This window comes from Saccostrea cucullata, unplaced genomic scaffold, assembly GCF_032062105.1.
Source record: "Saccostrea cucullata isolate Sc308-1 unplaced genomic scaffold, CSIRO_AGI_Scuc_v1 ctg5510, whole genome shotgun sequence".
NCBI classification, from domain to species: Eukaryota; Metazoa; Mollusca; class Bivalvia; order Ostreida; family Ostreidae; genus Saccostrea; species Saccostrea cuccullata.
Window position 1 is genome coordinate 8,457 of NW_026929742.1, and position 23,902 is coordinate 32,358.

A 23,902-nucleotide genomic window follows, 5' to 3' on the forward strand; every position below is an offset into this window, starting at 1 on the left:
TGCCTCTGGTCCCTCATATGATGTAGAACAGAAGATGACATCTGGTCTCCCTTTTGATGTACAATATAAAGTGACCTTTAGTCCTCTTCCTGATACAATATAAGGAAACCTCTGGTCCCTCTACTGATGTACAGTATAAGGTGACCTCTGGTCTCCCTACTGATGTACAGTATAAGGTGACCTCTGGTCTCCCTGCTGATGTAAAATATAAGGTGACCCCTGGTCCCCTCTACAAATGTACAATATAAGGTGACCTCTCGTCTCCCTACTGATGCACAATATAAAGTGACCTCTGGTCCCCCTATTGATATACAATACAAGGTGACCTCTGGATCCCCTACTAACGTACAATATAAGGTGACTCCTAGTCTCCCTACTTATGTACAATATGCGGTGTCCTCTGGTCCCCCTACTTATGTTCAATATAAGATTACCTCTGTTCCCCTTATTGATGTACAGTATAAGGTGACCTCTGGTCTCCCTGCTGATGTAAAATATATAAGGTGACCTCTGGTCCCCCTACACATGTACAATATAAGGTGACCTCTGGTCCCCCTACCCCCCCCCCCCCTCTTTTATTCTAATACCCATCAGATGGTTACTCCTTTGACAAAAATAAATCTTCTGTTTTTTTTACACTGTAAAGGATTAAAACTACTACGATTTATTCTATTTTCACTTTACGTATGCAACGCACTACATTTTGTAGCGGAGTAAACAGGTCCGATAGTCGTGAACTGAGCAGGGGACCTAAGGTCCTAGTTGAGCGTACGTTTTATCCTTCTGCAGCGCAGTTAAAGGATTAGGTATGAAATCAATGCAAAATCCCTTGGCGCAACGTCCATGCAATAAGCAGGGTGATGCGGTATTGCAGGAGTTGATTATTGAAAATGTTAATCCTTCCATTTTTATAAAGCTGCTACCTTTCGAATACTTTTGTTCTGTGTACGTAAGGCAATTTCAGCAGCATTTTAGTCTCTTATTCGACATTTTCCTGTATGCACACATAATTTTAAGTAGCTCTGTGCTCTATGACGTTCAATGACTTAATTTTTACGCGTTGATTATTTATAATTTGTTATAAAACAGTCATATACCCTCCAATTAAATTCAAAATTTCACCAAGTGACGTTTCATGAATAATCAAGCGACGGGCAAAATATCATTAATTTTTTTGCGCTACAACTGTGCAATTTTTAATATCATTAAAATGTCTATGTAAAGTGAACGTGCGAAAACGAAGCATGCTCCGTTAAGCATGTTTTATCAAAATAAAATAGCTGTATATTTTTTAAGGATCATCGGGAAACACGAAATCGTTGTTTATTAATTGAAAAATATGTAATTCTTTTATCTTAGGAGTTTTATTGGTTTCATTAAAAGAGGGCGCTCACAGTAGGACTTGTCCGCGAACTTTTCTAACAATATTTTGAATGTAATTTGTAAGAAAGAAAAAAAACCTTATAACTTCCTTATTAATAGATTTTAAAAAATAATGACACGGTATATGCAGATGTACAATGTAGCTAAAATGCACCATAAACAAATAAGGTTATGTCATTTTTCAGGTTTCTCATTATACGACCATATTTGATCTAAAAAATATTTATTCAAATTTATGAACTAGATTAAACAGAAAGCATAACTGCCAACGACCGTATCTGCTTTTCTTCTAAAGAGATAAAATGGTGCATGAAATGATTTCATTTGACACATACAAGAAACATTGCAATTTGTTTATTGTATCTCGTATTACACGGTGAGGCGGAAGTTAAAAAATCATTTAATATTCCTGGTTGAGGACATGAGGTAAAGTGTTCTCCTTTTTTATTAATTTATTTTTAATATTTCTAATATGTTAGTTTTGAAAGTTTATTTTTTAACATATCAAAGAGAATACTAACCTTATATTTTATTCTTTAAAAAAATAATGGCCAAAAATATCTGTCAGATTTGAATACCATGTTGGTTATGCATAATCTTTTTAGCGCCGGGAAGCTAGGATTTTAGTGTTTATGAAGTCTACCTTCTTTCTTTTAGTCAATGTCTTCTCATATTTTGTCCACTGAACCGTGCGTTTATCCCAGTTTCAGAATTTTTTATTGCAAATAATAAGCAGTACAGTGAAGGTATGCAATGAAAATATCGACGATTATTATTATTTTTTTTGTTGCGATTAATTACATTTTAATGTAATATTGGGAACCCAAGTTATTGCCTATTTTAATTTTATTTGATGGTTTGATTTGCATGATTTTTATAAAAGTGTCAAACTTTGCATAAACGAATGTTGATCGAAAGTTTCTTGGAATTTCTTACAACAATTTTATCGTAATTTAATGAAAGCAAACAATTGGCATACAGTCGAACTTCGTTATCTCAAACTCTGATAGGGCTACGCAGCTAGGTTAAGGCCGCAAATAGGAACTACATTTAAAAATATTCTGTGAAAATCAATATAATGTTGATATTATTTTTACTAGCATGAGTTTTTATCAAATTGGAATTCATTGCATATGCATGTATGGGGTCTCTGCCAAGTTCGTCCAAAGCGACTTCACTTACACCAGTTGTTTGTCACGTGACATGTTTAAAGTTAGAAAAAAAATGTACGGAAAAAAAATCGTAAAAGTTCAACGATGGGCGACTAATTGTTTACTATGTAATTGATTATGTTTTGTTTAGGACGAATTTCTTAACCCAAAAAGTACTAGGAGCAAATTCATCATGCCCGGGAATAATATAAAATTTAGCCTTCTTCTGATAAACATGCATGTGAAGGTGTATGAAAAAGGAAATAAGTATTTAATTATTCGCCGAGATTCATTTGCACAGTTTAATCGTGACCTCATAATTGAATTCGCAAAGCTCTGCATAACCTGAGGTACCTAATGGAGTCCTTAACATAACTGCGTAGGAAAAAAAATCCGATATTTCCAAAGTATTCGAGATATCGGAGTTTGAGATACCAAAGTTCACCTGTATGTATAAAACCACTATTCAACGATACTGGAAAATTTCATCAAGTTCAAACTTTCATAAAAGTCTGACCTTTCTAAGCATGGATATTTGTACAATCCGGGTGAAGGGTGAATTTGTTTAAAATATACATATCTTTAAAACAATTTTTTGCAGATATTTCTGAGAATGAAAATGCTTTATTTCCTCATCCTTAACGCCGTCAGGTTTATTCAGGAAAGTTGTAAGTAAATCAAACAAGTCAATATCTTTCCCTTTATTCTTGAATTGTCATCTTTTTGAAAATTCTATGCAATACCTAAATTGATGAAGATTATCAAACAGTTTATCAAGAACAAATAAAACATTCACCTTACATTCTAAAATACAATTTTTAAAATTTCATTTATACCATGGTCTTCAAACTTCCTCAAATAATTTATTCTCTCCATGCATGAGTCTACTCTGCTCTGTTTTTTTTTTATTTTTTTTGCAAAATATAAAAAACAAGAGGCCCAGGGGCCACAGCGCTCACCTGAGCACATCAGGCTTGAATTTACTCCCCCCCTCCAGGCGTTCATCATTTGAACAAACTAGAATCTACATTACCTGAGGATGATTCCATATAAATATCACTAATCATAGCTTTGAAGTACTTGTAAAGAAGATTTTAAAAGGTTTCCCTATATATACGTATGTAAAACTTGGGTCGGCCATTTTGGCCCCACCCTAGCCCCGGGGGTCATGATTTGAACAAACTTAAATCTCCTCTACCGGAGGATGATTCCACATGAGTTTCATCTTTCCTAGCCCAGTGGTTCTTGAGAAGAAGATTTTTAAAGATTTTTCCTATATATTCCTATGTAAAACTTTGATCGGCCATTTTGGCCCCACCCTTCCCCACCCCCGGGGGTCATGATTTGAACAAACTTGAATCTGCACTACCTGAGGATGATTCCACATGAGTTTTATCTTTCCTGGCCCAGTGGTTCTGGAGAAGAAGATTTTAAAAAAATTTTCCTATATATTCCCATGTAAAACTTGGGTCGGCCATTTTGGCCCCACCCTTGCCCCAGGGGTCATGATTTGAACAAACTTGAATCTACACTACCTGAGGATGATTCCACATGAGTTTCATTTTTCCTGTCCTAGTGGTTCTGGAGAAGAAGATTTTTAAAGATTTTTCTTATATATTCCTATGTAAAACTAGGGTCGGCCATTTCGGCCCCATCCTTGCCCCGGAGGTCAAGATTTGAACAAACTTGAATCTACACTACCTGAGGATGATTTCACATGAGTTTCATCTTTCCTGGCCCAGTGGTTCTGGAGAAGAAGATTTTTAAAGATTTTTCCTATATATTCCTATGTAAAACTTGGGTCGGCCATTTTGGCCTCACCTTTGCCCCGGGGGTCATGATTTGAACAAACTTAAATCTCCTCTACCTAATTCATGATTATCTCCCCTTGGAAAAGGGCGTGGCCCTTCATTTGAACAAACTTGAATTCCATTCACCCAAGGATACTTTGTGCCAAGTTTGGTTGAAATTGGCCCAGTGGTTCTTGAGAAGAAGATGAAAATGTGAAAAGTTTACGACAACGGCGACAACGACGACAACGACAACGACGACAGACAACGGACAAATTTTGATCAGAAAAGCTCACTTGAGCCTTCGGCTCAGGTGAGCTAAAAATGGATGATACATGTAAAATGCAATGAACACCAGGTGAATTTCCTTCATGATTATAAGGTAAAAAACCTGACTGAACATCTATTCACAAACATAAAACGATAGATTACGACAATTACTGATCGTAAGGTATTTTGGAAAAAAGAAGTCTTGAACTGTTTGTAAAAGTAACTCACAGCTTAATTTATATTCAACCTCAATGCTTTAAATTTATTTCAAATTGTTATACACCATCAAAGATCATTCTATAAAAATTATAGTAATAGTTTACTTGTAAATCGTCATTTAATTAGATAAAACATTTGCTTTATATTGTTACAGTATTAACATTAGTTGTCTACGCCACAATTAAGTTACGTTAAAAACGTATTAGTCCGCTTGATGGAACTTTAAAATATGTTCAATTTTAGGCCATTTTAAAACAAATTGTCTTATTGTCGACACTTAAATTAAATTACAAGGAATGAAGCCTATTTAACCTATTTAAAACGATATACCATTAATTTTGGCAGTTTACACATTTTAATAAACCGCTTCGCAATTGATAAAACGTAAACGTCCTCAAGTTATGTTATAATTATAATTCATGTATAATAGGTTAAAATAAGCTTCATTCCTTAAATAATTCAGACCAGGAGGACCCTTGTACAGAATACAGTGAAATCTCCGACCTATTGAAAAGAAGTCCATACTACAAACAGGATGCCATGCCTCTCTGTGACAATAACCTGACTACTGGCTGGTACAGGGCAGGCTACCTTAAAATGCCAACATCTCCACCTGATCTTGGATCTTGTGGGACTTATTATCCTTACTGGTTGAAAGGTGACAATAAAAAGAGTAGATAAAGTAATACACATCTAAAAGCAACAAAATAAAGAAACAGAAACGGGTGCTAAAAAGACTTCGCACTTCAGTGATTTGATCAGATAAAACATTTTACCAATTATTTATTCAATTACATATTATGCGTTTTTATTTAATATTTAGACACTCTTTATTTTATTCTATATGATTGTTATTTATAAATACTTTTCTGACTCCTCAAAAACGTACGACAACTTCAAATATTCATTTGACTCTTTAAAACATTCAGCTCCGAAGCTATAAACCACATACATGTATATGTAACAAGAGGCCCAGGTGCCACAGCGCTCACCTGAGCACATCGGGCTTGAATTTACCCCCACCCCTCCAGGCATTCATTATTTGAACAAACTAGAATCTACACTACCTGAGGATGATTCCATATAAATATCACTAATCATAGCTTTGAAGTACTTGAAAAGAAGATTTTAAAAGGTTTCCCTATATATCCCTATGTAAAACTTGGGTCGGCCATTTTGGCCCCACCCTAGCCCCGGGGGTCATGATTTGAACAAACTTGAATCTACACTACCTGAGAATGATTCCACATGAGTTTCATCTTTCCTGGCCCAGTGGTTCTTGAGAAGAAGATTTTTAATGATTTTTCCTATATATTCCTATGTAAAACTTGGGTCGGCCATTTTGGCCCCACCATAGCCCCGGGGGTCATGATTTGAACAAACTTGAATCTACACTACCTGAGAATGATTCCACATGAGTTTCATCTTTCCTGGACCAGTGGTTCTGGAGAAGAAGATTTTTAAAGATTTTTCCTATATATTCCTATGTAAAACTTGGGTCAGCCATTTTGGCCCCACCCTTGCCCCGGGGGTCATGATTTGAACAAATTTGAATCTACACTACCTGAGGATGATTCCACATGAGTTTCATCTTTCCTGGCCCAGTGGTTCTGGAGAAGAAGATTTTTAAAGATTTTTCCTATATATTCCTATGTAAAACTTGGGTCGGCCATTTTGGCTCCACCTTTGCCCCGGGGGTCATGATTTGAACAAACTTGAATCTACACTACCTGAGGATGATTCCACATGAGTTTTATCTTTCCTGGCCCAGTGGTTCTGGAGAAGAAGTTTTTTAAAGATTTTTCCTATACTGTATATTCCTATGTAAATCTTGGGTCGGCCATTTTGGCCCCACCTTAGCCCCAGGGGTCATGATTTGAACAAACGTGAATCTACACTACCTGAGGATGATTCCACACGAGTTTCATCTTTCCTGGCCCAGCGGTTCTGGAGAAGAAAAATTAAAAATGCCATTAATTTATCACTAATTCATAATTATCTCCCCTTGGAAGAGGGCGTAGCCCTTCATTTGAACAAACTTGAATCCCCTTCACCTAAGTATACTTTGCGGTAAGTTTAATTGAAATTGGCCCAGTGGTTCTTAAGAAGAAGATGAAAATGTGAAAAGTTTACGACGACAACAACGACAACGACAACAACGACGACAGACAACGGACAAATTTTGATCAGAAAAGCTCACTTGAGCCTTCGGCTCAGGTGAGCTAATGATAGCTAAAATCTACACATGTGAAAATTTTTTTTCTCAATTGATGAAGTTTAAAAAATTACTAACTGCGATTGTTCCCAATTAGAAAATATATTTCCACTTTTTAGCTGAAAATGATATACATGTTAACGCTTTCAAAAAATACGTAAAGAACCAGGAGAATAATTAATTAACATTGAATTTTTCAAATTGATTAATAGGAACTGTTTCACTTTTGTATTGTTTCATGTTTCTTAAATAGATACATGTTTAAAAATGCTTCTTTCTTTAGGTGACCATCCATCAAGTTATGTGATGGATAACGTTGAAGTTTGTAGGGTTGGGATTGCAAAACCTTGTACTCAAGTTATACACATCAGCGTAAAAAACTGCAGCACGTACATGGTTTATCGTTTACCCCCTGTAGATTGCTGTAACTCCGCGTATTGCTTTGGTAACTTTCATAGCAGCTTTTACCAAGAACTATAAAGGAAAGATAAGTTTTCCTTTTTACAATTATAAGCACAGAAAACAAAACGATTTTCTGATTTAAGGGGGCCGACTATAGTTTCCATTGCGCAATATTTCGCGCATCATAGTAAAATGAAGCGTATTTATTTAAACAGTTTTTCACTTAATTATGAAAATTAAACAAAATTAAGAAATTATAGGTATAAAAATGTAATTGCAATTTGATATAACTGATTATTTAACCGATTTTGCAATTGATAGGTAGGTTGACGTGGCTGCTGTGTCTTTTTGACGTTATGGTAATCTGAGGCTCTTAAAGAAAGGGGTAATAAAAATATTATTACAGAAAAAGTAATAAAGATAAGAATATCTCCAATATTTTTATTACGTTTTCTTGTGAATCCATTGTTTACGTCATATTTTGTAGTACTCTATAAAAATAGTAAAATTTGCTAATTTTTGGCATTTTGAGATGCCCCTCTCTTAACAAGACGGTAGAATTTTGTGTTTCTTACATATATTGTATCATATAGTATTACTCATCAAATATTATAGTTTAAACAAAATGTCTATTGTAGTATTTGTATAATTTGCTTTAAAGTGCTAAAAATTGGCAATTTCCTATATAATCCTATAGTAAATGTACCTGTATTTTGAGACGGTCCCTCAAAAATACCTGGACGGTAGATTTTCCCCAAACTTTGCATGAACACTGAAGTTAATGTAAGTAATATATGATATAAAAATGATGAGTTTCACTATTGTAGTTTTCACACAATAAAACTATAGTCGGCCCCCTTAAAAAGCAATGCTTCGTTATTTTTTTTCATTATGTGAAGTAGCTAGGTATGATAGTAAATGTTATATTTCATATATACTTTGTATTTCTTAATTTTATTGTGAGATAAAAAAAATCGTTGATCTTTCAATTTACCATATTAATTTTTTTCATCTTATGATTATATAAATATTAATCTTTGAAAAAGTAAGGAAGGCTTCACACTTAAAACTTTTTACTTAATTGAGGTAACTTCAACAAAGATTTATAAAAGTTCACTATGGAATGCCATACACGACAGCCAACTGCTTACTGCCAACTGCTGACTGCTTACTGCCAACTGTCAGCTACGTACTGCCAAATGCCACACATATTTGAATAAATTTTATATTTATATTGATATTTATATGAATTTTCAAAAAAAGAAGAAGAAAAAGCAGGCGCGGATCCAGGGCATTTTTTCCAAGAGGTCACCCTGGTAAAATTAAATTGACTAAATGACCATTATGTTCTATCTTACGTATTATTCTATATATGTCATTGATAAAGTACATTGTTTATTTTATTTTCTGCTTTTAATCTTTAAAGAATTAACCCCCCCCCCTCGGAGACAAAGCCTGAAGAGAGAAAATTAAACAAGAGGCCCATGGGCCACATCGCTCACCTGAGTAACTTGGGTGATGCAGTTATTTTACCAGATTCCCCCTCTTGTTATACCTATCATGCCCACTACCCCCTTCCCTTTTATGATTTTAAAACTTCAGAATCTACACTACCCCAGGATGCTTCCACATAAGATTCAGCTCTCCTGGCCCAGTGTTCTTGAGAAGAAGATTTTTAAAGATTTGTTCTATATATTTCTATGTAAAATTTGGATTCCCTATTGTGGCCCTGTCCTACCCCCAGGGGTCATGATTTTAACAATTTAATATCTACACTACCTAAGGATGCTACCACATAAGTTTTAGCTTTCCTGGCCCAGTGGTTCTTGAGAAGAAGATTTTTAAAGATTTGTTCTATATATTTTCTATGTAAAATTTGGATTCCCTATTGTGGCCCCGCCCTACCCCCGGGGGTCATGATTTTAACAATTTAATACATGTATCTACACTACCCCATGATGCTTCCACTTAAGTTTCAGCTTTCCTGGCCCAGTGGTTCTTGAGCAGAAGATTTTTACAGATTTGTTCGATATCTATTTCTATGTAAAACTTGGATTCCCTATTGTGGCCCCGCCCTACCCCCAGGGGTCATGGTTTTAACAATTTAATATCACACTACCCAAGGATGCTTCCACATAAGTTTCAGCTTTCCTGGCCCAGTGGTTCTTGAAAAGAAGATTTTTGAAGATTTGTTCTATATATTTCTATGTAAAACTTGGATTCCCTATTGTGGCCCCGCCCTACCCCAAGGGGTCATGGTTTTATCAATTTAATATCTGCACTACCCAAGGATGCTTCCACAGCCTTCGGCTCAGGTGAGCTAAAAAAACGATTTGTCGTTTCGCAGATAAAGATGTTTTCAAAAATAATTTTACATTTTCAATTTATTCTATAGTTAAAATTTCCTCAAACTAAAGATGTATATTTCTGTGTTATAACGTTTCACATGCAGAGATCGGGGGGGGGGGCATTTAAAATTTGTACAGTCATGGGTTTATGTATAAACTAAAGGAACTAAAACTGACCTTGGACCTTCCACTAAGAAAACGCCGATCAAACATTTATATCTCTTTGTTTTAACAAATAAGATATGTTTTACATGTATAAATCTAAAGAGAGAGGTCAGGACCATCCCTCTAAAATTTGTAAAGTTATTTAATGCACAAACGAAACCAACTAAAAGTTATTTATTGTATAAAATAAATCAACTAAAAGGGACCTTAGAACCCCCCCCCCCCTCCGAAAATGCGGATTCGTGTTAAGTTGGTATAAAAACTGTTATAGACATGAAGGTATGACGCATAAGACACCCCTCTACCCATGCAGCCGAAATAAATTTTCACATAAAGGAAAGGAATTTACGTTTTTTTTTTCTTGTCAAGAAATTTCTGGGTTAGATTTTTTTTTAAAATGAGTGACCCTCATGGAAAAAATGTCCTAGATCCAAGCCTGTTTTTTTTTTTTAGATTAACATAAATATCAAAATAAAAATAAAATTTATTCAGATATGCGTGGCAGTTGGCAGTAAGCAGTCAGCAGTTGGCAGTAAGCAGTTGGCTGTCGTATATGGCATTCCATAGTTCACGATGATTTTCTCTCTCTTTTTTTAGAATCGCCTACAGGATGTAAGAAAATTTTTTTTTATTTGATATATCACATTCATGTAAAAGTTAAGTTCTTTATATCAATAAAACTGTTACTATTTTAAATTGAATTTAAAAAAAAAAGCTGGGAAAAAATTCAAAGATATATATTTTTACAATAGCTCATATACGGTTTGTATTTAAGATTGTTGTTAAAAGATTGTTATACCTTGAAAAAATAGTTTGTATACAAATCTTTACGAAAAAAGTCTGACATCTCCAATGTTTTGCTGACTGGGCATAAAAACATGATGTTTGACCGCTGCGTGAGATGTTGGACCAGCCAGTGAGATGTAGAGCCGCTTACGTCACAGCATGGGCGGCGCTTAATCTCATTTTCATACGTTGGTGTTCATCAGTGACGGACCTGATGTTATATGACGGAAGACAGTACATAATACATGTATATAAAATATAATGAAATAAAATGAAAGGTATAACAAAACATTAATTGACTGAGTTCGAGGGCAGAATGCGTTTGCCGACCCTCGAACCAAACTGTCCGCCTTCGGCATTTCGGTCTCAGGCAGACAGTTTGGTTCTTCGGTCCGACAAAACACATGTTGTCCTCGAACTCAGTCAATAAATGTATAATATTTTCTGACACCATTTGTATAATTCTTTTAGGTAAATCAGATGCGTCAATGGACCCTTCTGTTGAAAACTACAACATATCTTGGGTTATTGAGACTAGAGGGAATATATCACGATATGACCCTCGTTTAAATTTTATATGTAGATTTACGCCATTGACTGATGAATCATTGTTTTATGACATTTCATGGTACGTTGACGATATTGAAGTAATAAAAGGTCAAACTGTAAACCTCAGTACAATGGAGAATGCCCTGTTGCCTGTCATGACAATTTTAGAGAATAACAAAACAGCAGGATTAATGGTTAGTATAACAAAATTTCCATTCTCAGTTTTGTCTTTAAAAATGATATAATCGTAAGGTTTCTGATTTGGTTGAAAACCTGTGCTAAAGAAGGAAGATTTTTTTTTAGATTCAATGTGTCGTTGGAATCAAATTAACTGCAAATGGCTCTCCTTGTGTTACTAATGCAAGTCAACCCTTTTTTGCTGGCATTAAAGTAAGATGCTATTTAGATTTGATTTATAAAAAAAATATTTATGTATATTTTAAGACTTCTTGCCTTAATTAACTACATATTTATTGAAATAAATTAAGCTTAACATTCATTAAATTTAAATATTTTTCTTGATTGTCTTCTGAATGCAAAATACTGTAATCAATACCATATGTCATTTATGAATATTTTTTATATTCAAAGCAACCAAAATGCATTTGGATTATTATATCAATATCGGATTCCAAAACAATCCTTAAAAATAAAGAACAAGGTTTTCGTTTGCCTTATTTGGCTCTGTGAATTTCTGAAAAACTGAAACTGTTTTAGTTGTCAATGCATTGAATATCACTAAAATCTTTGTCTACTGTGTATCTATAAAAAATGACTGAATTTTCTGTTTAGTGAATACATTTTGACATCACGAAATTCATTAATTTCCCCATATTCTAAAAAATATACGAAAACAGTCTTGCAATTTCTAAAATTATTTTTTTATATTTAATAGAGTGCCACCTCAGATCTTAAAAAGCAACTAGTACTTCTATGATGATTACAAGACATGTTTTGTTTTTTTAGATCAGAGAGTGTGCTTATATTATTTTTCTTCACTGAAAGTACTCAATTATACCTGTTTACCTTAAGATTCAATAACATTGCAATTTCACAAAGCCAATTCTAGAAGACTTGGACTTTTAGGTGAATTTTTTTTAAAAAAAGGAAATGAAAGCACCAAGTCTCTATTTTATTTTAATGCTTCAAATAAAACATCAAATGTTAATCAATCAATTGGTATATCTACAGGGCCATTTTATGCATAAAGTGAACCCGAGCTCTTTACACAGCGGGTTCCAGTTAATGTTCTATCAAGCCTCTTTCATTACTCCTCACTGAAATGATATTAAATGGTAGTAAAGAAGAAACTTCAAGAGTACGTACTGTGTAAGAAATATACTGTACAAGAAGTGATGTAAATTAGATATGACTATTTAAAAGAACTCCATGAAACTTTTAGAACGTTTGAAATCACATTTTTTTACAAAAACCAACAACATAAAAATCTACGACTTTCAACTTTATACATGTATACAACAATTTCTCACAATAAATTAAAATCAAAGCTTTCCGACGTCCTTTAGAACGGTGAAGCTTTTCAATAAAAATGGAACTCGAAAATAAACATAATAAGCCTTACAAAAAAAGACAATTTTGTTACATGTACAATGCACCTACTTTGTCAGATGATGGGTGTGTACTGATCGTGTAATCTAATATTTAATTTTTCTTCACTTCTAAATTATTGAATACAGAAGGATAGATATTTTATACTGCCTTTTATAGGGAAACATATTCAGTTGATGTAAATATAAGATCTATGTTCCCTAAATTTAGGACCTTTCAAAATAAGTGCTTAAATTACATTATGTGATAAAAAAAAATGATGTTTGCAATTTAAAATCGCCAATATGATATTTTTGTGAAGGGCAGACAAGTATGTCTTTTTTTATTGATTAAGCATACTAGTCGAAATAAGTGAAAAATTATCATAATCTAAAAAAATATCATTTGCCATTAAAATCTATATCTGTATGTTATCTTCTTTTCAAAAACCAGAACAAGACTATTATCCGTTGTTTAGTTCTCAAAGTTATGTTTTAAATGGATAATTATGCCGTTATAAAATATGAGTTTATAACTCATATTTATACGTGATTGAAGTTAAGCTTGCTTATGCTTTAATGTGTATGTTTCCTTCTAGGTATTAACTCCACAACTTTTTATAGACCTAGGAGGGAAAGCCAACATTCACCTGCAATTAACAATACCTTACGCAGATTCAAATTTCATGTTTAACGGTCATTATACGGAAGCCAATGATCTCTCTGTGATTGCTTATATCCCCGCCCATTCCTCACTTTATTGCGAAAATAGCCCTTTTCAAAAAGATTTTATTCAAAGACGCTGTAAAATCAGGATAAAAAGTTATTCCTATAAAGAGAGGGCTAAATATGAAACTAATGTTTGGAAACAGGTTTATAAAATGACAATTTTTGAACATGGCAATGCATTTAGTAATTTGAGCATGTTAGAAAGGGGCATAACGCTGCAGTTGAAGACCATGACAACTACAGGCGAAGGAAGTAGAATATTCAGCCGTATAGATCTACAAGATATTCTGGTAAGTAAGAATTTTATGATCTCCTTTCACATTATCTAAGTGTTGGCTATATCTTTTATAATTATTGAATATTTTTTTTTATAATAAATGTTTAAACAAAACATTTTTTTAATAAAGCTACATAACTGTTGATTTTAACAACGTTTAACGTGTACATCTTCAGCGACTTTGGTCTGTCTTTCGAGTCATGTGACATGTGCCCTATCTCCTCTTAAACAATACAGAATACAGCAAACACAGACCCCCCCCCCAAAAAAAAAACAAAAAAAAACAGGTGGGATCAGGTGCCATGGATATCAGAGCATCCCCTACCAACAAGTCATGATCAAGACATAACGAAAAAATCCCTCGAAAAGTCAGTGTGTATATAATGGCCCTACAATTAGTGTAAAAATATATGTAACCGGGACGTTGCATCGTTTATGGAGGGGGGCAAGTAAGAGAAAAAATCAACTTCACCTTAAAAATAACATGACAAGCAAAAATTAAAAGAAATGAAAAAAGGTAAAAATTGTCTCAACTTCAAAGTTTTCTTTTTCTTCCGAGAGGTGAAGTGGTGGTGGGTGTGGGTGTTGAGGGTCCAACTTTTTCAATACCAATTTTTTTCATACACTAAAACAGTACCATTATTTGAATAAAGTGGAACAAAAAGGGGAGGTGGGGACCGGCTTCTCAATAAACATTTTTAATTGTTAAAATTCTGTTTAGATAAGTCCCAGCCTTTATGCTATTCTATACTTACAATGACTCATGATCATTCGTTACATCGTCACGAATTAAATCTAAGGCAAATGCTTTCGCTGTGGTATTGCAATTTGACTTTTTTCCTCATTTGGAATTTCCCTTTATTTTTACGCAATATTCCTGCATGGATAATTTTTAACTTTTAATAACATCTTTATATCTAACATGCAGCTTTTTCAATATCATACACAACCATTCCCAACGATATATCAAAGGCCAGGCTTTTTGATATCATTGACAGCTGCTTTTTTAAATATATTTTGTTAAAATACATTCTGATTGCAAACATAAGTACTTTAATGATTACATCAAGAAGATGCTTGAATTTCTGACAAAATCTATGTGGTTTTTGGAGACCAGGTCTTTCAACAATCTACTGGAATCCCAATTGGTACCAATTGCGCTCTGTTATTAGCTGACCTATTTTGTAAGAAGCAGACTTTGTACAAAATCTTATGCATGAAAAGAAGAAAACACTTGCTGTAGCCTTCAACTGGACATTTAGATATACATGTATTGATGACCTACTGTCAATTAACAATGATTATTTTCATTCCTATTTTTGTATTCATAAGAAGCAGAATTTTTGCAAAATATTATGCATGAAAGAAGAAAAACTTCCTGTGGCCTTCACTTCCACATTTAGATGTACTGATGAAGTACTATCAATTAATAATGGTAATTTCCATTCTTATATTGATAGGATACATCCTGTGTAGCGTTACATCTGTTTCATACTTGGATATTTTACTTGAAAAGACATTAATTGTAATCTAACAACTAAGGTCAATGATAAACGTGGTGACTTTTACTTTTCTATCGTCAACTTCGCTTGCTTATGCAGCAACATATCTTCATCACCTGCATATGGAGTATATATATCTCAGTTGATTCAATACGCAGGAGCATGCTCTACATATGAACAATTTCTAAAATGAGGTAAAATATGGACAAACAAGTTGATGAAACAAGAATTCAGCAGTCTCGTTCAAAGTAATCATTTGGTAAGCTCTATATGTTCGATACAACGACCTTGTCAGCAAATACGATTTATCATTGAGTCAAATGCTGACCGTTTTGAAGTTTTTCTTACCAGTTGCTAGTACCTTATTTATACACTGAAATGACCATGATTTTTCCGTTATTTCATGATCATGACAAGGAGCACATGGCGGGTGTGACCGGTGGGCAGGGAATGCTTACTTCTCCATGGCACCTGATCCTACCTCTGATGTTTTTGAGGTCTATGTTTGCTCTACTCCTATTTTGTATTGTTTAATGGACTTTTGAGATAGAATACTGTTAGTTATCTCCATATCCTTCATGCTTTAATTTTCTAGAAAATTAATAATGCTCTCTCAAAGATTAAGAAAAATAATGAATAGCTTTCATTCTTGTTATTCTGAAGGTGATATTTGTTTTTTTTTTTCATTATTTTAAAATATTATAAATGTTACACTAAGAAAAATTTTCAAGCATTTGTATCCAGTGCAGTCTCGGAGAAATTTGAAAGACTTTTCACAGGTATACAGCAATCAAACATCTTCAATACAGTCAATGTCGACGACAACAGTACCAATCCAAGATTGTGCAACAATGTCAACTCCTCCTACATTTCCACAAACAACTATGACATCAAATATACTTACCACGCCATCTATAGCATCGCCAACTCATAACTCACTGAGAACAACAACACAATCAAAGATGAATGCAAATGCAACCATATCGGACTGTAAGCAAAATACATTCATTAAGATAATTATGTCATACATGTATCTATTACTATATAGTGCTTTAGTTAGTGAGCTGGGGCACCTGACCTGTGATTCAGGCATCCCATGTTCAATAGCCTGTCCAGCAACATTTTTTTTTAATTTCTTCTTTCCTTTATTTCCCTTGATCACCTTTCGGCTTGCAGGTAAACGTCCTTCTCAGGGCAAATAATTTGTCTTGAGGACAAAGTCAGTTGAAAGAGATAAACACTGAACCAAACTTCTTCACCTATCATATTTTAAGTTAGAAGGAGTGATTGATTGATTGTATATTGTTTAACGTCCCTCTCGAGAATTTTCCACTCATATGGAGACGTCACCGATGCCGGTGAAGAGCTTCAAATTTAGACCTATACTCGGCACTCAGGCCATCGAGCAGTGAGGGTTCTTTATTGTGCCAGCTCCTACCGTGACACAGGACCTACGTTTTAAGGTCATATCCGAAAGACCCGTGACTTTTCCTTATGATGCCGAGCGCTTGGCGAAGGAACAGTCGCTACCTATGTTTACGTCTTAGGTTTGACGCGGCGCCGCAAACGAGAATCGAACCCGGGCCTCCCGATCACGAAGCGAACACTACCAGTATGCTACCGTGAACGGTAAGTTAAAAGGAAAAAAATGCATAGAATAAATAATTTCTTTAATTCATGGTTAATAATGAATGTTTCAGGTTGATGTTGCGAAAATTTCACGTATCTCGTCTGACTTTAAAGTAAAGTGTCAAGGACATGATGTATCCTCAAAATGAAAATTCACATAAAATAATCACTATTAAATGAGACCTCCACTTGCTCTAATTACTGCAAGACATCCGTTTCTCATGGATATCATGTACCCCTGAATAGGAGGTTGACCTATCTGCTGCGACATCTACTGCATAGATCTTTCTAAACCGTTGAAATTGTGTTGAAGGGGGATTCAGTTCCGGGGATCTGACAGGCCAGTGTATCAAACATATGCTTCCTGGTTAACACTACGTGGGCGTTGCGCATATAGGTGTAACTCTTATGGATGATTCAGACTGTTTGAGATAATACTGGACTTCTATGAACATCAATTTTGTTTAATTTTCATACCACTGAAGGCCCTTATTGATATGTTTATTAAAGCTGTTAGGACCATGAATAACCATCCTTTAATCTGGATTTGACGCGAAGCATTGGTCTCTGACGAAGAACTAGATCACTTCCGAATTAGTTAAATTTTGTTCAAAGTTTCTAATGATGATAATTTGACGATAAAAATGACACAAAATCTATAGATTAATTGTATGTTGTTAACGTCCCTCTAGAGAATTTTTCACTCATATGGAGACGTCACCGTATGCCAGTGAAGGGCTTCAAATTTTGATCTTTACTCGGCACTCAGGGCCATTGAGCAGTTGGGGATCTTTATCGTGCCAACGTTTGCTGTGACACGGGACCTCGGTTTTTAAGGTCTCATCCGAAGGAACCGCAACTTTCACTTCAAATTGCCGAGCGCATGGCGAAGGAACAGTTGTTTCCCATTTCTTGTCGACTTAGGTCAGTCGCGACCGAGGTTGGTACTCACGACCTCTCGATCACGAAGCGAGCGCTCTACCTATTGAGCTACCGTGAACGGAAAGAACCACATTAGAAAACTAAATTAAAAAACAATGTGCAAACTTATACATCTCTAAGTTTTCATTAAATCAGAAATCAGACATTGTAAAGGAATTTGAAATATTACATAACCATTGTAAAACGACTTCAGCGGACAATGCTTAAAATTTAACAATATCGCCTCTTATGTTAGGTTCATTATTACTGTCGTATTTTTTGGAGATTTTTTTGGAACTTCTAAATCTAATTAAAACTAAAATTTATTCACCTTCTAATTATGACGTTACTGTGAGTCAGTCATTTATACAATTAACATCCCAGTCATCGAACAGGAATATTATCTATGCTTTCTATCTCTGGTCCCAAATTGTTGTACGAAAAAATATCCTTAAAATCAGTTGCTTGATCAAGGAATTGCTCCTCCAAGCCGCTATCCATATTGCTCAAAAAACCCTTAAACGTTCTGCTCTACATTAAGCATTCAAATATAGATTTATATGGTAAACGTTAGTAATACGGTTATCTAAGCTATGAATTTTTTTCTAAATCTGACACAATGATTCCATTCCATAAAAGTAAAGTTTTGATAACATAAACATCGGCTTCCTCAAAGAAATGGAGCTTGGGAATTCTCATATTTCGTTATAAAATGACACTTTACCAAAAAGGAAAACCCACATAATTAAGTACTTTTAAGTTGATATTGAAAAAAGGTTGATAATCCTAATTTACAACACACGATTCTAAGTACTAGTATTCAATAATTTAATTTTGATGAGGTATTCATGAGTTACATGTATTAAATCGTTGACCGACACTGAAGGTCGAGATTAACCATTACCAGTAAAGGTAAGTCTTTTACTTTCCAATAAATGTGTTTATTTCAAAGGTACAGGATAGAACGGTATGATAGTTTCTAAGTATCATAACAAATGAGTCGTCTCAACAATTGTTGGGAAAAAAATCAATTATCACCAATGAAAACTGTTGTCTCGTGACGAAACTAAATACAATAAATTTGTACTTTGCTGCATCTTTGTGTAATCAGCTTCTTTTTATGACCATGATCGATTTTTAACAACTGAAATAACTACAAAACACAAAACATGGGCAAACTGGACACTGAGTGAGGAGAGAGAGCCGCTGGTATCTGGATCATCCTTACGATAGGTTTTATTCACTTTTATTTTTGTGTTTATGTGTCCTTAATATTACTTTTAAAAGTAAACAACAAGTATAAAAATTCACTAAAACATATTCTTATATATATATTTTTTACTGTTCACTTAAACTCAGTCTGATGAGACTTTTAAAACCGAGGTCACGTTTCAGTGGCAGACGTTGGAACGATTAAGACCCCTCACTGCTCAATGGTCCTGAGTGCCGAGTAAAGGTCAAACTTTGAAGCCCTTCACCGATATATGGTGAGGTTTTTATATGTGTCAAAAATTCTCGAATGAGACGTAAAGCAATATACAATCCTTCAGTCAATCTAATGTGATTGCGTGGACCCTGAGGTCCACGCAGTAAATATATAAGCGAGATTAAACCGGATGCCCTGGACATACGCCAGGCTACGCATGCGCGAGAATGCTAGAGAGTTCCAATCGGCAATCCTCGGCTGACTCCGCTACACGAATTGGCTTTTCCGAATAGTTTTACGACCTCTGACGGAAAGACCCGAGATGATGCGATTGAGAGTTCATTGATTGGTGGATCCAAATTTCTAATGTATACACATAACTAAACATTCATTCTATGGCACAAGCATTCCCATAAGTAGGAAGAACTTGCAGTATATACTATATATAAGATAACTTAACAACTTGAATTGAAAACTTCATTCAACGACTAGTTCTAGCTTTTAAAAAATAGAACAAGTCTTCACAGGCATTAGTTTTGAGCATCAAGACTCGCATAATAATTTGATATACAGGAATCCAAATACAGCTTGATTCAAGTATGTAGCAACAGTTTTCCATGTGAGGGAGGCGGGGGGGGGGGGGGGCGCCGAAAACAAAATCTGCGTACTATAGAGTTCTGCTACACGTGTACCATCAGATCTAATTTTCCAATGATAGATCTCTTCTGAATAAATCTAGAATACTAGTATTATCATTTTACAAACAGCGTGACAGTTTGCTTGATGGGGCATGCTAAAATTTTGTGTTCTGGTTATCATTTTACTCATTGATTGGATCAATGAAATCATTTCTAATTTGCATATGAAACTCGGAATACAACAATACCCCGATAATACTGGTCAATCACATTGAAAGGTTCTTTTCCAGTACGGCATTTGTAGTCAGGAGCAACACGTGGTCAGTCAAAGCCCGTTTTCTGTCCCCAAAACATGTATTATATTTGTTGTGATTTCACGGGATGGGTTTTTAAATACGTATAACATGTATAAGAAAATTTAAAGAATGGAAATAATAAGGCTATTCTGCTACTGTTGTATTATGTAGCTATCAATATCATCATTACAGGAAGTAAAACTTGCTTTGTCCGTTCACATGTAATTGTTGTTTATTCACTGTGATTGGTCAGTATTGTCAGTGGTATTGCTGGGTTCTGTGTTTCATATGCAAAGTATTATTGATTCCATTGAAATCAAACATCCAATCGAGGAGTAAAATGATAATCAGCATACGAAATTTAAGCACTCCCCATCAAGCAAACTGTCACGCTGTTAGTAAAACGATAATATATGTAAAGTCCCAACCATTATGGGTTATGTGTATCAAAATAGTCCAAAACAGTCAAAGTAGACAAACGCTGTAGAAAATGTGAACGAACCTACATGAATATCCAATAAACTTCGAAATTTTCTTTAATAAATTGACTTTTGGTTTGAAACACATGCATATGGTCCACGTATTGTAGTCCTTTTTTTAAAGGACAGCAACTTGTTCTTTAATATATATGTATTTCTTGAACACGAAATCGAATCTTACGTAGGTTTTAAAACGGAATTGTTTTAGGTCTTGGAATCAACAAAAACAACAGCGTAGTCTTTAATTCCAAAGAAAATTGTGACCTACTGGTAACCTCAACATCTGAAGAGTTTACAGTCCCGGGAAATGTATTTATTGTTGTTGTCTCAGTCTTAGTGGCATTTATTGTTTTGGTTCTTTTGATTTGGCGATGGCGTTTGTAAGTAATAATTTCTAAAATCATTTTAAAAGAATAATCATAATCAAAGTCGATGAAATAAAAAGTAAAATTAATGAGTATCAATTGAAAAAAAAGTGAAAACATTAATTATTTCTTTTATCTATGTTCTATAAAGACGATCCAGCAGGTGCAAGAAGTCGGAAAGCAGGAATGGCAATTTTGATGGGTCCTGTAAAGAAAATCAATCTTCGGCAGATAGAGAAAGCACTGAGGGAAAACATAGTTGGGATTTATATGAAAACAGTGAACAATCACTAGGACAAACTACAAAAGAAAATGAAGATACTTATACAAATATTACCGAATTAGAGGAAAGTATACCAAAAAACAATTCACACGGGAATGAAAATTTTTACCAAAAACTGGGTGACCTCGAAACTCGTTTTTACGAACAGTTGGGAGAAAATAATCTTAATTTGTACGAACATCTTGAAGGAAACGAGACTCGTTTATATGAGCAATTGGCTAAAAACAAACAATGTTTTTAGAACATTTACCAATTTTACCAATTCTAATACATATATGTACTTTTGCGTGTTTTTTTGAATCTATAGGTATTTTTGCTAAGAAACCAATAATTCTTCAAAAATCAGCATTTAAAAGGAATTTTGTTAAAAGATAACTATATTGTATATTCTACGTTTCGTAAAGTTTAATGTCTCGACAAAGTTCTGTTTCAAATATACCAACACATCCACACATACCAATAAATATATTTGATGTAATAAATAACGATTGAAATAACAATGGCTGCTTAAGGTAGGTCGCGGGTTTACTGCATAAAAATTCTTACGAGAAAACATATCCTGAAAATTTGATATAATATTCCTGAGAATTTACAGAGTATTATCTGCTATTTTTATAAAATTTGCCTACGTAGTTTTAATGCTATATAACTGTAAATGCGGTACTGTTATTAGTACATTTTTTACGCTTTACTATTGACATACACGGAAAAATGACGTTTTTAAGGCAATTTCGTGAAAATAGATTTTTTTAAAAAGGTTGGATAACTTTTTAAAGACGTAGACGAATTAGTCAAGAATTTCAAAATGTCAAGATGAGGTAAACTCAAAACTATTGATATAAAAAAATCAATATGTCTTCTCGCTAGATTTTTCGCTAAATAATTTGAAAGTTTCCTTTTATATTGCTAAAATGTTGCGTTTATGGCGTTATTTATGTCTACAACGTCATTTGCTGAACGTAGAAACTTTTACAGTACGAATATAGATATTTTGTCATTTGAATATGCAAGATCTAAAGGATGTCATAGACGCAAAATTTTACCAGCAACTTATTTTCACTAGTATTGTGAAATTCATATTCTGATCACAGAGTCAGAATGAACGGTATAAACATTCCTCGAGCATCAGACTTTACATGCAGCGACAACACCGCGAGTGATAAAATATTTAATTAGTTCCTGTATTTTTAAGAAATTCGTGGTGAATAGGATATCAGGCATACATGTAACACATAAATTTGATCACTTTATTCGAAAACGGTAAAGAAAAAAACTTCCAGATACTGGGGATATTACCGGGGGGGGGGGGGGCTGCTTGCAATTTTCTTTCTATATTAGACGCAAGCTAGTAAATGGGCCTAACTCTTAAACATTTGTTAATTTCGAATTCTCTTAATCAAATTTCCATACGCAAAATGCAAAATACATACATGCATTTAGCTTTTACACTTAGACTAGAGCTTTTGTTTTAAAACCTTTTATTATAAAAAAAAAAATACTTGTAAAATGTTTACAGTGTCATATATATATAGGTCTTACAGCTCAGGTGTTTGTATCAATCTGGATTTTGAATACATTTCACAATTTATAAGCCAGTAAAACAAGTCGACTACACGAGATTTAAATACATGTACATAATAACCAAACAATACTTAGTAATAATGATGATGATAGTAAGAAGGAACAGGAAAATACATGTATTAAATTTAATGCGTTTTCATTGTTGAGGATTGATTCCACCCTGAAAATTATACGCATATTTTCGCCCCGGCTTTGATTAGCAGTCATGATGCAATACACATGTTCCTCCGAGCTGCAAATAACGTGCGCAAATACAACCCCTCAAGTTTTCCGCTAAACAGTTTTATTTATGATAACTTTCTTTCTGTATACCATAACTTTCACGGACTTATTCTGATTGACTTTTAGCAGTTTAGTAATACTAGTACTTACAATATAAATTATATTCCTTTCATTTGGTATTGTATTTAATTTTTCCTAGGGCATTACATATAATAACATCAGAGTTCAGACTGAAATTTAATTATAAAACATGTACGAGGTTTACTTACAATAGTATGCACTTTGTTTTAATCTACTTGATTTGTACAGACTTGAAGTCATTTGCAGAGAATTAAACGGGAAACAACGCAACGTTGCCTTTGTGACGTCACTGACGTCATAATCAAATGTGCACAAAACAGCCGCTCGAATCGTCAAAATTGTGTACCAAAATTGATGACAAAAGCAAACCCGCGACCTACCTTAAAGTTAGCTTCCTGGTGTGTTATAAATGATTAATAATAATTTTCTTTAATTTTTTTTTCAAAAAATAGAACAATTTTTTAGTGAAAAGTCTTCCAAGGGATAATGGAATATCGTTAAAGATCAATCATGTGAAATTTAAGACCTTTATAATAATTATATTGCATTAAGATATTATAAATCATATACAACATTCCATCGTAGTATACATATATTTGCTTTTTTCGACCTATGGACATCTACTTAATATACATTATATTGGAAACA

General features: G+C 34.1%; 1 protein-coding gene and 1 long non-coding RNA gene across 4 annotated transcripts; one reads left to right on the forward strand and one right to left on the reverse strand.

Moving 5' to 3' along the window:
* The first annotated feature begins 1,752 nt into the window (after nucleotides 1-1,752).
* On the forward strand, nucleotides 1,753-21,623 carry LOC134282100 (uncharacterized). 3 transcript variants are annotated; one of them, XM_062764548.1, is made up of 11 exons: nucleotides 1,753-1,809; nucleotides 3,136-3,202; nucleotides 5,277-5,471; nucleotides 7,312-7,473; nucleotides 10,541-10,555; nucleotides 11,201-11,472; nucleotides 11,582-11,668; nucleotides 13,425-13,844; nucleotides 16,113-16,323; nucleotides 20,931-21,102; nucleotides 21,239-21,623. In XM_062764548.1, the coding sequence occupies exons 2-11, from the start codon at nucleotides 3,148-3,150 to the stop codon at nucleotides 21,609-21,611; spliced, it is 1,962 nt and encodes a 653-aa protein (XP_062620532.1). In that variant the 5' UTR covers nucleotides 1,753-1,809; nucleotides 3,136-3,147; the 3' UTR covers nucleotides 21,612-21,623. The 3 variants fall into 3 exon arrangements, with proteins under 3 accessions (XP_062620532.1, XP_062620533.1, XP_062620534.1); XM_062764549.1 differs by lacking the exon at nucleotides 1,753-1,809 and adding an exon at nucleotides 1,913-2,129; XM_062764550.1 differs by lacking the exons at nucleotides 1,753-1,809; nucleotides 5,277-5,471.
* Nucleotides 21,624-21,670: 47 nt separating this feature from the next.
* On the reverse strand, nucleotides 21,671-23,679 carry LOC134282101 (uncharacterized). Its single transcript, XR_009995219.1, has 2 exons — nucleotides 23,631-23,679; nucleotides 21,671-21,873 (listed from the first exon to the last, which is right to left on the reverse strand). It is a non-coding gene; the product is annotated as an uncharacterized LOC134282101 (long non-coding RNA).
* Between the last annotated feature and the right edge of the window lie 223 nt (nucleotides 23,680-23,902).

What these genes read in the sequence shown, in the direction of transcription:
- LOC134282100 (XM_062764548.1), top strand. Translation starts at nt 3,148, where the DNA reads ATGAAAATGCTTTATTTCCTCATCCTTAACGCCGTCAGGTTTATTCAG. An exon ending in CAGGTTTATTCAGGAAAGTT is followed by an intron (nt 3,203 to 5,276) that starts GTAAGTAAATCA and finishes TAAATAATTCAG; the next exon opens with ACCAGGAGGACCCTTGTACA. An exon ending in TAGATCTACAAGATATTCTG is followed by an intron (nt 13,845 to 16,112) that starts GTAAGTAAGAAT and finishes GACTTTTCACAG; the next exon opens with GTATACAGCAATCAAACATC.